This window comes from Macaca nemestrina, chromosome 15 (assembly GCF_043159975.1).
Source record: "Macaca nemestrina isolate mMacNem1 chromosome 15, mMacNem.hap1, whole genome shotgun sequence".
Lineage (NCBI taxonomy): Eukaryota > Metazoa > Chordata > Mammalia > Primates > Cercopithecidae > Macaca > Macaca nemestrina.
The window spans coordinates 108,526,903-108,541,572 of NC_092139.1; the positions used below are offsets into that span (position 1 = coordinate 108,526,903).

At 43.5% G+C, this 14,670-nt stretch overlaps 3 protein-coding genes across 9 annotated transcripts in view; 1 reads left to right on the forward strand and 2 right to left on the reverse strand.

Moving 5' to 3' along the window:
• LOC105464393 (ST13 Hsp70 interacting protein) overlaps window positions 1-3,815 on the reverse strand; it is a 34,781-nt gene extending 30,966 nt beyond the window's left edge. The window contains exon 1 of one of the 2 annotated variants that reach the window (XM_071080640.1): window positions 3,550-3,815. In XM_071080640.1, the coding sequence (XP_070936741.1) occupies window positions 3,550-3,659 (110 nt within the window). In that variant the 5' untranslated portion in view covers window positions 3,660-3,815. The remainder of the gene's footprint in view (window positions 1-3,549) is intronic. The other variant, XM_071080639.1, reaches the window with a different exon arrangement.
• The window catches only part of LOC105464394 (X-prolyl aminopeptidase 3), a 79,236-nt gene continuing 68,375 nt past the window's right edge, over window positions 3,810-14,670 (forward strand). For 2 of the 6 annotated variants that reach the window (XM_011712231.3, XM_011712235.2), the window contains exon 1: window positions 4,180-4,336. In XM_011712231.3, the coding sequence (XP_011710533.1) occupies window positions 4,273-4,336 (64 nt within the window). In that variant the 5' untranslated portion in view covers window positions 4,180-4,272. The other 4 variants (XM_011712239.2, XM_024787533.2, XM_071080636.1 and 1 more) reach the window with 4 other exon arrangements.
• Window positions 9,377-10,306, reverse strand: LOC105464395 (DnaJ heat shock protein family (Hsp40) member B7). The gene has a single exon (XM_011712240.3). The coding sequence runs from the start codon at window positions 10,304-10,306 to the stop codon at window positions 9,377-9,379; it is 930 nt and encodes a 309-aa protein (XP_011710542.2).

A 14,670-nucleotide genomic window follows, 5' to 3' on the forward strand; every position in this document is an offset into this window, starting at 1 on the left:
TTTCCTAAGTTTAATATCTGTATTGTAAAGACTTTGTTTGTAGGAAATACACACTCAATGGTGTTGGGGCATAATGTTGGCAGCTTACTTTCAACTAGTTCAGAAAAAATTTCTTTGTACCATACCTGCAATTTTTCTCTGAGCTAGAAATTGTTGCAAAAAAATAAAAACTTAAAAAAAAAAAAAAAGAGGATTTACTCATAAGCTAGATTTAGTTTCTCACATCCTAAATTCTAGTTAACTAATGGAAGAAAACACCATCTGGGAGGTACGAAATTTCAATTAATGCTTCCAAGCCTCAGAACAAGCTACTTTCTGGCCAAGAACTGCCACTTGGACTTTGCCACTACAGGCTTTTATGTTACACAATCAAGAAGGACCAGTGTAGAGACCTTTCTCACATAGTATCACACAAAACTTCATTCACAATTCTCTTAATTTGATAACCTTCTAATCTGCTTTGTGCTATGGTTATTTATACACATGTACAAAAAAATTGGTTGCTACACTCTAAATCCTATATTGAGGGTAGAAATGCATTCTGTTCATTTCCTTTACAGTATTTAGAAAAGCCATGTGCCATGTACTGTGCTACCGAGTAGAATACAAAGACACTCTCTTTGATCTTAATTACCATCAAGTAAAGCCATGAAAGCACATACAAGATACTAAATTGTTAAACGGGAGAAAATAGAGTGGGAGAATACTTCTGTCTCTAAAATGGGGAAAACAAAAACATCTCAAAACACAGTTCTTGAAAAGAACAGTCTCCTGGATCCTCAATGACAACTACTTCAGACTTTTAGTACTTCTCTTTGTGCAATTTAAAAGGTTGTTAGGCCGGGCGCGGTGGCTCAAGCCTGTAATCCCAGACTTTGGGAGGCCGAGACGGGCGGATCACGAGGTCAGGAGATCGAGATCATCCTGGCTAACACGGTGAAACCCTGTCTCTACTAAAAAAATACAAAAAACTAGCCAGGAGAGGTGGTGGGCGCCTGTAGTCCCAGCTACTCGGGAGGCTGAGGCAGGAGAATGGCGTGAACCCGGGGAGGCGGAGCTTGCAGTGAGCTGAGATCCGGGGCCACTGCACTCCAGCCTGGGCGACAGAGCGAGACTCCATCTCAAAAAAAAAAAGGTTGTTAAACTAATAAATCCTTATATCAAATAAAACTAAGCTATAAACAATGCTAGCAATTACAGCAAATAGACAAATGTACTGTTCTTCAACAGCTAAGCCTGTGAGAAACTGAGATGCTTTCAACTTGAGTAACCCTAACAGTAGGATCAGGCCTAGGAATACGTCTGGACCTAGAAGTCTCGGTATTCAGCCCCATCAGCCATAATCTTGAACTGCAGATTGATGAAAGCAGAGAGAGAAACGGATACAAACTCAAAGGCCTCAAGAGTTTATAAAAATCTTAGTTTAAATACAGAAATAAAGAAAAAAAGCTTCTATATTAAATATCTCAATTTAAGTTCAGAATAAAGTCCCAACGTATGCCATGATGCTTCACCCCATACTTAAGCCGACTCAGGATGCCACAAGAATGTAAGTGGAATCAGAAAGAAAAACTGGAATTATCTATGTTAAAATAAAGTATATGACGATTTGTTGTTTTTTTTTGGGGGGGGTGGGGAGGATATAGTAGTGCCTGACAAATAAATATTTTGCAGACCTTCAACTGGAATTCTCTATATAGGCACAATCACTCCAACACAAGTCAGGAGGACACTGTTCTTACGCGTTAATTTTTCCTTCTGTGTCTCCTCTTCCTCACTAGTAAGAATGGAACAAAAACATTGTATCCACTTAAAGTGCAGTCAGCTCTTGGAGCTAGCTATTTCTTCCTGTGATACTTGTTTACTTTACCTGGAATTTTAGAAAGAATTTATTAACTGCAGGTTCTTTCCTATAATTAGGATAAAAGCACACAAATATCTTAAAGGCTTTTGGATCATCAAGCTGTTCAATAGAAAAAACGACTAAAATCTAGCCCTCAATTCCTAATCCTGACATTTCCCGGTTGAGGAGTTTGCAAAATAGACTTCTTACCAAGTCATAGTTACTATTAACATAATAATATTAAATGGTCTCAGAATTTCACATATAAGTAAAAGTCTTTCAGTAGTTAAGACAATTGGTGGGGAGTTAAAGATTGAAAAACTACTTAAGAGGAAAAAAATATACAACGTTGACAGATTGCAACGAGTTTTTTCCTTAGAACCAGCCTGTTAATATTCTTTGAGCTATTTGGTAATCATGAGCTCATCTTCCCATATAAAAATATCAGGCTGGGTGAAGTGGCTGACGCCTGTAATACCACCACTTTGGGAGGCAGGGGAGTCCTTTGAGGCCAGGAATTCAAGACAAGCCTGGGCAACTTAACGTGACCCCCACCTCTAAAAAAAAATTAAATTAGCCAAGTATGGTGGCTCGATCCTGCACTGCTAGCCACCTGGGAGGCTGAGGCAGGAGGATCGTCTGTGCGCAGGAATCAGAGGCTGCAGTGATCCCGCCACTGTATGCGGCCTGGATGATACAGCCAAACCCTGTCTCTAAAAGAGAAAAATCACTAAATAGATAATGTTCACAATAGCACCTCTTAGGAGTCGCAATGGTCTGCATAGTTGCTATTTATCCCTGTTTAGTGCAATTTGTATGTCATCTTTTCAGTTATCCACTAGTAGTAACTTTTTAAAAAGTCATCTTAGGGAAGACTTCCTTCTCACTTTTTCTCTCTTCGGGGCTCCTTCAATACGTAAAGTGCTAATTACTATTATATAGTAAATATCAAAACGAACTTTCGTATTTATTCGTCTGTATCCCTAAATAGTACTTATACTGTTTCCTAGCACCAGGCACAATGCCTTGGCAATTAACTCCTTGCACGTAGCGAAGTACTCTACAGTTAAAGACAAGAATACATCCTGGAAACACGCCAGGACTTAAAACATTATTTTTCTCAGAAGTGTTTGGAGTGATAACACTGCCAAGTAACGGAGGTATAAAAAGTGATTCTCAAGATAATTAATCCTACGCAGCTAGAAACGCTGTAAGGTAAAGACAATCATTTTTACAGTTATCATTTTTATTCTAACTTACTAAATAATTTTGTAACTTTTAACTTACTAGTGTTATATTATTATAACACAATGTAAAGGGATAGTGCGTAAAGGAACCGCTATATACCAATGAGACCTGAGCAGGGCACACGAGACTGAAAGAAAAAACCACCCCACGCAAAAGCTGAGTCTTGCAGTTCTCACTCCTCGCGTCTCCAGTGTCGACGTATCCGTTTTTTTATTTCGCCCAAGATACACCCCTGGCAACCTCAGGGTGCGAGGAACCCGGTCTGCCTCCGGCTCGCCGCAGCTCCTGTACTACCCAGGGCTCGCGATCCTCCATGACCCATCGAAGTCGCCTCCCTTTCCCGGGCAAAGAAGGGGCTGCGACCCCGCCTCGCCCGCCGGCCGGAGCCAGCTCCCGCCCGGCTCCCCCTGGGGCCGTGCTTCTCCCCGCCCCCAACGGTCCTCAGGCCTGGGTCTCACCTCTCCACCCACTCTCTCAGGAAGCGCATTTCCTCGGTGTGCAGAACGCTCGGGTCCTGCTTACACATTTTCACAAAGGCCCGAAGCTCGTTCACTTTGCGGGGGTCCATGGTAGAGAGGTGGTGGGCGAAGCTGGGGGGACTACGGCCCTGTTTCAGGCCCAGGCGCTGGCTCGGCGTGACCGCGCAGAAGGGGGCGGCTGCCGCGAGGCAGAACAGACCAGAACCTCCCCGGCCGCTGGCTCCTCCCACCCAACGGTCTCGTGACCCCGGGTCCTCCGCCTGCTCATTACTACTCTCTCTGCGCTGCTCCTGCGCGCTCCCTAGAACCTTCTAGAAGCGTGGCTGTTCGTGCTGTTGCCTGCCTCCCTGCGCATGCATTCTCATATTCTTAACTAGGAACCAGCTCCCTGGATGGGCCAACCCCAGAAATGGGCGCCTGCAAGGAGGCGGTAGATAGCATCCCCTCCAGGGAGCAACGTCCAAGAACACATCGTGTGGCTGCGCGCACCGAGTAGAACTCAACACCCCGACCTAAGCAAGCGTGTGGAACCGGAGAGGCGGTCCCACCTCGGGGCATGACGTCACACCCTGCGCCGCCGCGCAAGGAAGGCCCGGGAGCGACGCCTGCCGGAAGCGGGGGGGAGGCTGGCCCGGTTTCCTGGCGACGCGGCGCTGCAGGCGGTTACCCTCTTTCTCTTCCCGACGCGTGAGTTAGGCCGTCATGCCTTGGCTGCTCTCAGCCCCCAAGCTGGTTCCCGCTGTAGCAAACATCCGCAGTTTCTCAGGTTAGACTCTCCTCCCACGGTCTCCTCCCATGGTGTCCCCTGGAGGGACCCAAGTTGGTCTCAGGCGATCCCTGTTTCGGCCGACCTTTCTCCTGGTGGGGCCTCCGCTCCCCAACCCTCTGTGCTCTCCGCGGATTTCTTCTATACCGGCTGCTCCTGGAAGGGGGTGGTCCCAGTGTGTTCTTTACCGTTCAGGTATTCTGTGAAGCCGAAACGACTGCAGAGAAAAAAGTGTGCCATTCCCCAGAGGGGCTGTCTTCCAAGTTACTCGGACTCCGAAGTTGTGGCAATTATCACAAATAAGTGATAGAAGTGACAAAGTGTCTCACATCAAGTAGCTCTTGTTTCTGTTAGGCATGAGAGCTTGCTCCAGAATATACACGAAGCGTGTCTTAGTAACACAAATTATTTAAGCAGCTCTTCTTAGGAAAGGTAACTGTTTGGAAATACTCCTGGGGCATTCTGTGTCTGAAAGTCCTGTTTGCAAAGACAAGACGAAGGATTAAGGAGAATAATTTTTTGTAGGGTGTCCTCTATTGCGAGCAATTAATCTGATGAACATAAAGCTTAATCACCTTCCTTGCAGGCGGATCTGCCATTGGATTGTATTTCAGTTTTTTGGGCCAATATATAAACAACGTGTGGTATTTGACATCAAAGCTATGTCTTGGCATATGTTTATGTTGATATACTTGAATTCATTTAAAATGGAATGTTAATTACATCGACTTCTTACTATAAAAAATAAAAAGTTATTGTCCAGTGCACAGAACTTGTTCTTCAGTTCTCATAGTAAAGCTACAGAAAGACGTAAGTTTCCGTGGGATTAGGTGAAAAGAAAGATGTGCAATTGTTCAGTCTTTTTTTGAGACAGGCCCTCATTCTGTCGCTCAGACTGGAGTGCAGTGGCAATCTCTACTCATTTGCATCCTCTTGCCTCCTGGGGTCAAGCAATTCTCGTACCTCAGCCTCCGGAGGTAACTGGGATTATAGGCACGTGCCACCACGCCCGGCTAATTTTCGTAATTGTAGTAGAGACCAGGTTTTGCCATATTGGCCAAGCGATCCACCCTCCTCTCTGAGCCACCGCGCCCGGCCTGGAATTTGCTTTTATTTGAAAGGCTGTCACCAACATGACTAAAAGCCGTACTACCAGAAGGAACGCTTGTAAAGACACAGAACTCTGAAAAGGAATGGCCAACACTAAGCATTGCAATCATGTAGTATGGCTGGATTTTTTTTTTTTTTTTTTGAGATGGAGTCTTGCTCTGTCGCCCAGGCTGGAGTGCAGTGGCCGGATCTCAGCTCACTGCAAGTTCGCCTCCCGGGTTTACGCCATTCTCCTGCCTCAGCCTGCCAAGTAGCTGGCACTACAGGCGCCCCCCACCTCGCCCGGCTAGTTTTTTTGGTGTTTTTTTTTTTTTTTAAGTAGAGACGGGGTTTCACCGTGTTAGCCAGGATGGTCTCGATCTCCTGACCTCGTGATCCGCCCGTATCGGCCTCCCAAAGTGCTGGGATTACAGGCTTGAGCCACCGCGCCCGGCCTTTTTTTTTTTTTTTTTTTTTTAAAGAGACAGAGTCTGACTCTAGCCCAGGCCCGAGTGCAATGGCGCGATCTCTTGGCTCACTGCAACCTCTACCTCCGGAGTTCAAGCGATTCTCCTGCCTCAGCCTCCCGAGTAGCTGGGATTACAGGTGCCTGCCACCATGCCTGGCTAATTTATGTATTTTTAGTAGAGACAGGGTTTCACCATGTTGGCCAGGCTAGTCTTAAACTCCTGACCTCGGATTATCCGCCAGCCTCAGCCTCCCAAAGTGCTAGGATTACAGGCGTGAGCCACCGCACCTGGCTTAGGAAAAGCTTTTTTGAAATATGTTCTTAGACAAAATAGTAGGCATTACACGAAAATGATTCTGTGATCAAATACTTTTGGGGAATGCTGCATTTCATAATGTACATAATAGTTTAAATCTTTTTTTGGAGATGGGATCTCGCCATGTTGACCAGGGTAAACTTGAACTCCTAGGATCAAGTGATCCTCCCACCTCAGCCTCTCAGAGTGTTGAGATTTTAAGCGTGAGCCACTGCACCCAGCCCTTAATAGTCTAGGTTTCTAAGAGATGTGTTCAGCAGTAATTTGCAAAATGTGTAAAAATGTATTTGACCATGGACCCCTTTTCTGTGATGAGTCTTGAACTGGTATCCCTGGAACAGATTTTGGAAACAGTTGAGCTAGAGCGTAAGATGGGCGCAAGGAGCTGATAGGAAATCAAGTTGGGAAAAAGCTGGTGGCTGGCTCATGGAGGGCCTTGTATATTATGTTAAGAAACAATTAGCTTTTTCCTTTAGATGGTGGGAAAACTTTGAGGAATTTTAAGCTATTGAGTAAGATGATTAAATCTAAATTTTTGGTTTTCTGTTAAGAGTGAAGAAATGGACTACAGGGCATGTCATTACATTCTTAAATTTTCTGAGACACTGATTTTTGCTTTAGTTTTTGGAAAATTGCAATTTTTTTCAACTTTACTACCACATACATGATAACAGATAAACTTTACTAAATATCACATCTTATATAAGAAGCATTTAAAATACTCTGGGCTTTTATTATTTTATTTTCTGAAAATAAACTTTTTATATGAATTGTCCCCAGTCTCTTCTGTAGAATAAATAACCTTTCCTTCTCCCATCTGCCCACTAAAAATCAAATACCGAGGCCGGGCGCGGTGGCTCAAGCCTGTAATCCCAGCACTTTGGGAGGCCGAGGCGGGCGGATCACAAGGTCAGGAGATCGAGACCACAGTGAAACCCCGTCTCTACTAAAAATACAAAAAAAATTAGCCGGGCGCGGTGGCGGGCGCCTGTAGTCCTAGCTACTCAGGAGGCTGAGGCAGGAGAATGGCGTGAACCCAGGAGGCGGAGCTTGCAGTGAGCCGAGATAGCGCCACTGCACTCCAGCCTGGGCAACAGCGTGAGACTCCGTCTCAAAAAAAAAAAAAAAAAAAAAAATCAAATACCGATACAAAACACAAGCTCTTGACTATAACTGTCTTTTAAAAATAGCAGATATTATCATTTTTTTCCAATTTTGTATTTGTATTTGGCCAAAGGTGAATAAGTTTTAGTGCTGCTAGACGTAACTCAAACGATTTGCTCGATATCTGGTGTATTTGTAACCCATCTGTTTTTCTCCCAACATGACTAAATTAAAATGGCTATACATGGTATTTCAATGGAACGTATTTGTAGATTTTGTGTACAAACTCTAAACAAAAATAGAAAGTTTCCTATCTGGAGTGATTCAGTGATGGCCTACCATACAGACTGCTCTGAGTTCAGGGTAAGACTGGCCTTAAAAAAAGAGTGGTAAAATATACTACATAAAATTTACAATGTTACCCATTTTTAAATTTTTTTAATTTTTTATTGTTTTTCTTTAGAGACAGGGTCACACTCTGTCAGCTGGAGTGCAATGGCAATATCATAGCTCCCTACAATCTCAAACTCCTGGGCTCAAGCAATCCTCCCACCTCAGCCTCCTGAGTAGCTAGGACTACAGGCACGCACTACCACACCCAGCTAAAGTTTTTAAAAATTTTTTTCATAGAGGACAGGTCTCTTTATGTTACCCAGACTGTCATGAAATTCTGACCTCAAGCAACCCTCCTTCCTGGGCCTCCCAAGATGCTGGGATTACAGGTGTGAGCCACTGCACCCAACTAAGTTTATTTTTAACTTAAAATATTTTATACTTTAATTTTTTTTTTTTTTTTTTTTTTTTGTTGAGACGGAGTCTCGCTCTGTCGCCCGGGCTGGAGTGCAGTGGCCGGATCTCAGCTCACTGCAAGCTCCGCCTCCCGGGTTTACGCCATTCTCCTCCCTCAGCCTCCCGTGTAGCTGGGACTACAGGCGCCCGCCACCTCGCCCAGCTAATTTTTTGTATTTTTAGTAGAGACGGGGTTTCACTGTGTTAGCCAGGATGGTCTCGATCTCCTGACCTCGTGATCCGCCCGTCTCGGCCTCCCAAAGTGCTAGGATTACAGGCTTGAGCCACCGCGCCCGGCCTATACTTTAATTTTTAATTTGTAGTACCTTTAAGTTATACATCAAATGCTGTACCTCCATTGGAAAAAAAATCATTTCATGAATAATTGTATAGTCTGAACCTGTGTGTCTTAATACCTTCTTGTCTCCTAATGTTATGCATGTTTCAGAAATGTGTATAGTGGTTTTAATTAGAGAAAAGAAATAAAATAGGATATACACTCTACTAAAGAAAAATTCTGAAGTAAAAAACTCTTTGCAGTTTTCCAAATTCCTTTTTTTTTTTTTTTTTTTTGTTTTTTGAGACGGAGTCTCGCTGTGTCACCCAGGCTGGAGTGCAGTGGCGCGATCTCGGCTCACTGCAAGCTCCGCCTCCCGGGTTTATGCCATTTTCCTGCCTCAGCCTCCGAGTAGCTGGGACTACAGGCGCCCGCCACCACGCCCGGCTAGTTTTTTGTATTTTTAGTAGAGACGGGGTTTCACCATGTTAGCCAGGATGGTCTCGATCTCCTGACTTCGTGATCCACCCGCCTCGGCCTCCCAAAGTGCTGGGATTACAGGCTTGAGCCACCGCGCCCGGCCTCCAAATTCCTTTTTTTTTAAGACAGGGTCTCACTCTGTCGCCCAGGCTGGAGTGCAGTGGCGTGATCTCAGTACACTGCAACCTATGTCTCCCAGGCTCAAGCAGTCCTACCAGCTTCCCGAGTAGCTGGGACTACAAGGTGTGTGCCACCACACTTGGCTAATTTGTAAATTTTTTGTAGAGACAAGATCTCACTATATTACCCAGGCAAATTCTTAATAGCACCAACTGTCACAATAAACTCATCCTTTTCTGACATACCCAATCCAAACAACTACTAACGAAATGTCCACAATCCTGTTAAGAGTGTTGAAAAGCTCTTAGTATAGTATTAAACAAGTGTTATCTACAAAATTTGTGATTAACCAAAACACACACAATTGTGTTCAAATGTTATGTTTGAAGAGTCAATTTAACAATTCCTTTTGGTAGACTTCTTTCGCACCTCTTTACGCTTCTTTTTTTTCTTCTTACCACCCTCTTTGACTCCTGCTGAGAAAGTAGGGGGATCCCGGTTGCTGGTAACCCAAGATATACCTCCCTCATCATTGTCCACAAAAGTACGTTGAGATACATGTTTGGAGCTGTGAGACTTTGGTGAATAGTTGTTCAATGACTGTCTTCTCCAGCTGCATTCTTCTGCAAAGCCCTCTTCATCGGCCACACTATTTACAAGAAAAAATGTCAACTCTCCATTATCTTCAGCTTCTCTTTCTTGATCACTTTCAATAATTTTCTTTGTATTAATATTTCTGCCATTAACAATTTTGTCTGAAGTTGTAATAGATATGTAGTTGTCCATTCCACTATCATCAAAAGCCAGGGAAGAGAACGAAGTAAGGCCTTCATGCCCCAGTGAACCCTGTGATGTATATTCTGTATCATATGAAGAAAATTTCTCAAAAATTGGATATTCACTGGAGGTAGAGAAAAAGGATCCTGCGTCTCTGCTTCTGTTTCCATAGGAGCTTTTTGGATGATTTAACAGGTCCTCAAGCGAGTCTTCAAAGAAGTGAAAAGAAAATGGATCCCTTTCATGAAAAATTTCTTTAAAAACATCATCTGGCTTATGGAATGTGAAGCCATACTGACATTCATCATCAAAATGACTTCCACCTCCATTTAATCCTTCTTTGCCATATTTATCGTAAATGTCCCGTTTTTCATCATTTGATAATACCTCGTATGCCTCAGCTACTTCTTTGAATTTTCTCTCTGCTTCTTCTTTATTTTCTGGATTTTTATCAGGGTGCCATTTAAGTGCCACTTTATGATAAGCTTTTTTAATGTCCTCAGGTGAAGCATATCTTTGCACTCCTAGAACTTCATAGTAATCCACCATGTTTTAACAGATAATTGGAAGTGGGTGTGCTGGGTATTGAGAACCGTGGTTTCCTTAGCTCAGGCTCTGCTGGTGGTGGTGATAGAGGTAGTGACTGCAAATAGGTACATCTTTATATTAAAGATAATGTTATTACCATGCGCTAGGAGATGAGGATACTGATTATGTGGCAAGCAGAGTTACAAATATGTCAGAGAGGGCTGCATTATGGTGTCATTCTGGGGTCAGTGTAGGGACTGGGCCGTCCAGATAGAGCTAGTCCAGAGTCATACCAGACCATCCTGAATCCTCTGGACTGTTTCCCCTATATATTTCCCTGGAAGCTTCAGGCAGTGCCTTATAAGCCAATGGAACCTGTTGCTAATAGACACACCATATCCCTTGCATAGTATGACCTCTAGATTACTGGGCCTTAATTACTTCCCAGCTCTTCCATGCTTTGGTTTAGGAAAATGAAGTAGTGACTTATGTGTGAAAAAAGTACTCAGTTGACATATTTATTTCAGTCAAGAGACAGTTCAGTGGGAGATACAACCAAGTAACTTAGTTACAATATAATAAGAGTTACCATGAGAGGAAGTACTGGATGCTAAACAATTATATGAGAGACAGCTCAGGCTGGGGTTGTCAATGAAAGCCTTTTGGAGGAAGTAGCCTGGTAAGTTAACTTTCTGCATGCCAGTGGTAAGTCATTTTGAGATTATAGTATTTTGTCCACCCAAGGTTTACTGCTATACAACATGTAATTAAAGATTTGGAAAGTTGCGTGTTTATGTATTCACTATATAATTATTCAATGTCTACTTTGTGCCAGGCACCGTTTTAGCCACTGGTGATAACAGTATTGAACAAAAGACACCAGTTTTCCTGGTGCTTGCATTATAATAGAATACAAATAATAGAACAAATAAAATAGTTCGAGATAATGTGATATGTGCTCCAAAAAAAATAAAGAACAATGTGCTGGGGGAGAGCGCTACTTTAGATTGGGTTTAGAAGGCCTCTGAGGAGAAGCCTCAGAAGATTATTGCTGAGACCTATGTGAGAGTCAGCCACGTAGTGATCTAATATGGTAGCCACTGGCCGTGTCGATGGACGTTTTGGTTGTTGCCAGTTGGGACTGGTGCACTTAAAGCTAGCGCTTGATTTCGAGTACGGTGGGAAGCCTTTGTGGGGAGTGGGGAATATGCAAGTTTAATGATGTAATTTACATTTGTAATGGATCAGTGGTTGCTATTTGGAAATTCAGTCATGTATGGGAAAGTAGAATTCAAGAGCCCAGGTAGAAACAGACCAAAGGTGGTTTGCTTTGGGGATAAATTACCAGTAGTCTAGACCCAAATTTAAAGAACTTATATTCTATACCTGGCTCATTTTATTGTCTCTGAAAATTCCCTATAATGATCTTTGTTTTTCCTCCTCTATGTTGTGTTTATTTTATTTTCCATCACATTTATAACCCCTCACTTAAATAATAGTATAATTAAATCTAAAACTGCAGTGTATGTTTCTAGTCTTTCAAGACCATTTGTCAGGTCTGAATATTTTTTTGCTTTGCGTTAATTTTTTTATATACTTGTTTTTGAGAGGTATTGTGAAATGCTTAAAACTCCATTTAAATTCTCTCCAGTATATGTACTTACATGTACTTATGTGTGGCATACCCATGATTATAATTTGCCTGCCATTGGAAATAGTAACTAATAATGTTGAACATTTTTGGGTACCCTCTGAGTCACACTGCAGCAAGTGCTCATTTCACTGACACAGCATTATAGCAAAATAAGTATTTTATGCCCATACGAAAACAGACGTTCTGAGAGATAATTTGTCTAAGGCTACATAGCTTGTTAGTGAAAAACCTGATTTTTTTTTTTTTTTTTTTTTTTTTTTTTTTGAGACGAGGTCTCGCTCTGTCACCCAGACTGGAGTGCAGTGGCCGGATCTCAGCTCACTGCAAGCTCCGCCTCCCGGGTTCACGCCATTCTCCTGCCTCAGTCTCCCGAGTAGCTGGGACTACAGGCGCCCGCCACCTCGCCCGGCTAGTTTTTTGTATTTTTTAGTAGAGACGGGGTTTCACCGGGTTAGCCAGGATGGTCTCGATCTCCTGACCTTGTGATCCACCCGTCTCGGCCTCCCAAAGTGCTGGGATTACAGGCTTGAGCCACCGCGCCCGGCCGAAAAACCTGATTTTTAAACTTGAGTCTAATTCCAGGTTCTCCTCATTCCACTCTACTGCATTTCTCAGACCAGGACTTAAAGAGTTTAGGTTCTAGGCATTACACAAACAGATATTAAGAACCTACTGTTACTGGAAAGGGGTCCCCATCCAGACCCCAAGAGATGGTTCTTGGATCTCGTGCAAGAGAGAATTACAGTGCAATCCACGGAGTAAAGTTAAAGCAAGTTTATTAAGAAAGTAAAGGAATAAAGAATGGCTATTCCATAGGCAGAGCAGCCCCAAGGGCTGCTGGTTGCCCATTTTTATGGTTATTTCTTGATTATATCCTAAACAGAAAGTGGATTATTCATGCTTCCCCATTTTAGACCATATAGGATAATTTCCTGATGTTGCCATGGCATCTGTAAACTCTTAGGGTGCTGGTGGGAGTGTAGCAGTGAGGACAATCAGAGGTTACTGTCATTGCCATCTTAGTTTTAGGGGGTTTTGGCCAGCTTTTTTTTCTTTTTTTTCTTTTTTTTTTAATATTTTTATTACTAAGAATATCACAGGTAAAGTTCACAGGAAGGTGACAGTCTAGGAGAAGATGTTTGCAATATCTAAATTTGACGGGCTTATTTTAATTTTTTATTTTTTGTTATTATTATTATTATTTTTATTATTATTTGAGGTGGAGTTTCACTCTTACGGCCCAGGCTGGAGTGCAATGGTGGGATCTTGGCTCACCACAACCTCTACCTCTTGGGTTAAAGCCATTCTCCTGCCTCAGCCTCCTGAGTAGCTGGTACAGGCATGCACCACCTTGTTTTTAGACAGAGTCTCGCTCTGTCTCCCAGGCTGGAGTGCAGTGGCGCGATCTCCGCCCACTGCAAGCTCCGTCGCCTCCCGGGTTCATGCCATTCTCCTGCCTCAGCCTCCCAAGAAGCTGGGACTACAGGCGCCTGCCACCACGCCCGGCTAATTTTTTTGTATTTTTAGTAGAGACGGGGTTTCACCATGTTCGCCAGGATGGTCTCAATCTCCTGACCTCGTGATCTGCCCACCTCAGCCTCCCAAAGTTCTGGGATTACAGGCATGAGCCACCGTGCCCGGCCTAATTTTGTATTTTTAGTAGAGAGGGAATTTCTCCATGTTGGTCAGGCTGATCTCGAACTCCTGACCTCAGGTGACCTGCCTGCCTCAGCCTCCCAAAGTTCTGGGATTACAGGCATGAGCCACTGCGCCCAGCCGGCCAGCTTCTTTACTATAACTTACCTGTTTTATTAGCAAGGTTTTTATGTCCTGCATTTTGTGCCGACCTCCTATTTCATTCTGTGATTAAGACTGCCTTAACTTAAACTGGGAATGTAGCCTAGCAGGTCTTAGCCTTATTTTACCAGACCCCTACTGAAGATGGAGTTGCTCTGGTTCGAACGCCTCTGACACAATGATACAGAGAGAAGGTAGAAAATAGGAAATTCTGCTCTTAAGAAATTCATATAGTTTGAAAAAACTAATTTCAGTGGAGTATAAAGTTATAAGACGAGCACTTGTTTCTGCCGTTATCCCCTACTTTGATGATCCTTTGCCTCCCAGCCATCTGCTGTGCCATTTTCTCTGCCTCTTCACAACAAAACTTATCCAGAGTATTGTGTCAGTGTCTTTGCTTTCTTACATCATATTCCCTCCTTGGCACGCTCCAATCTGGCTTCTGTCTTCTTTACTCTGCTAAAATCGCCAGGGTCTCCAGTGACTTTGATGTTACCATATCCAGTGGTCGTCCTTTTGGCTTCCTTATATTTTGAAGCACTTGCCACACTGTGAGCCCTCCCCACCTTTCTTTCTTTCTTTTTTTTTTTTTTTTTTTGAGATGGAGTTTCACACTCGTTGCCCAGGCTGGAGTGCAATGGTGTGATCTCGGCTCACCACAACCTTCACCTCCCAGGTTCAAGCCATTCTCCTGCCTCAGCCTCCCAAGTAGCTGGGATTACAGGCATGCACCACCGTGCCCGGCTGATTTTGTATTTTTAGTAGAGACGGGGTTTCTCTATGTTGGTCAGGCTGGTCTCGAACTCGCGACCTCAGGTGATCCATCCACTTTGGCCTCCCAAAGTTCTGGGATTACAAACGTGAGCCAGCGCGCCTGGCCTGGCCCTCCCCACTTCTGAAAACACTTGTTTGTTTAACTTCCTAAATACCACAC

Coding starts and splice junctions, on each gene's coding strand:
- LOC105464395 (XM_011712240.3), bottom strand. CDS start 10,306: ATGGTGGATTACTATGAAGTTCTAGGAGTGCAAAGATATGCTTCACCT.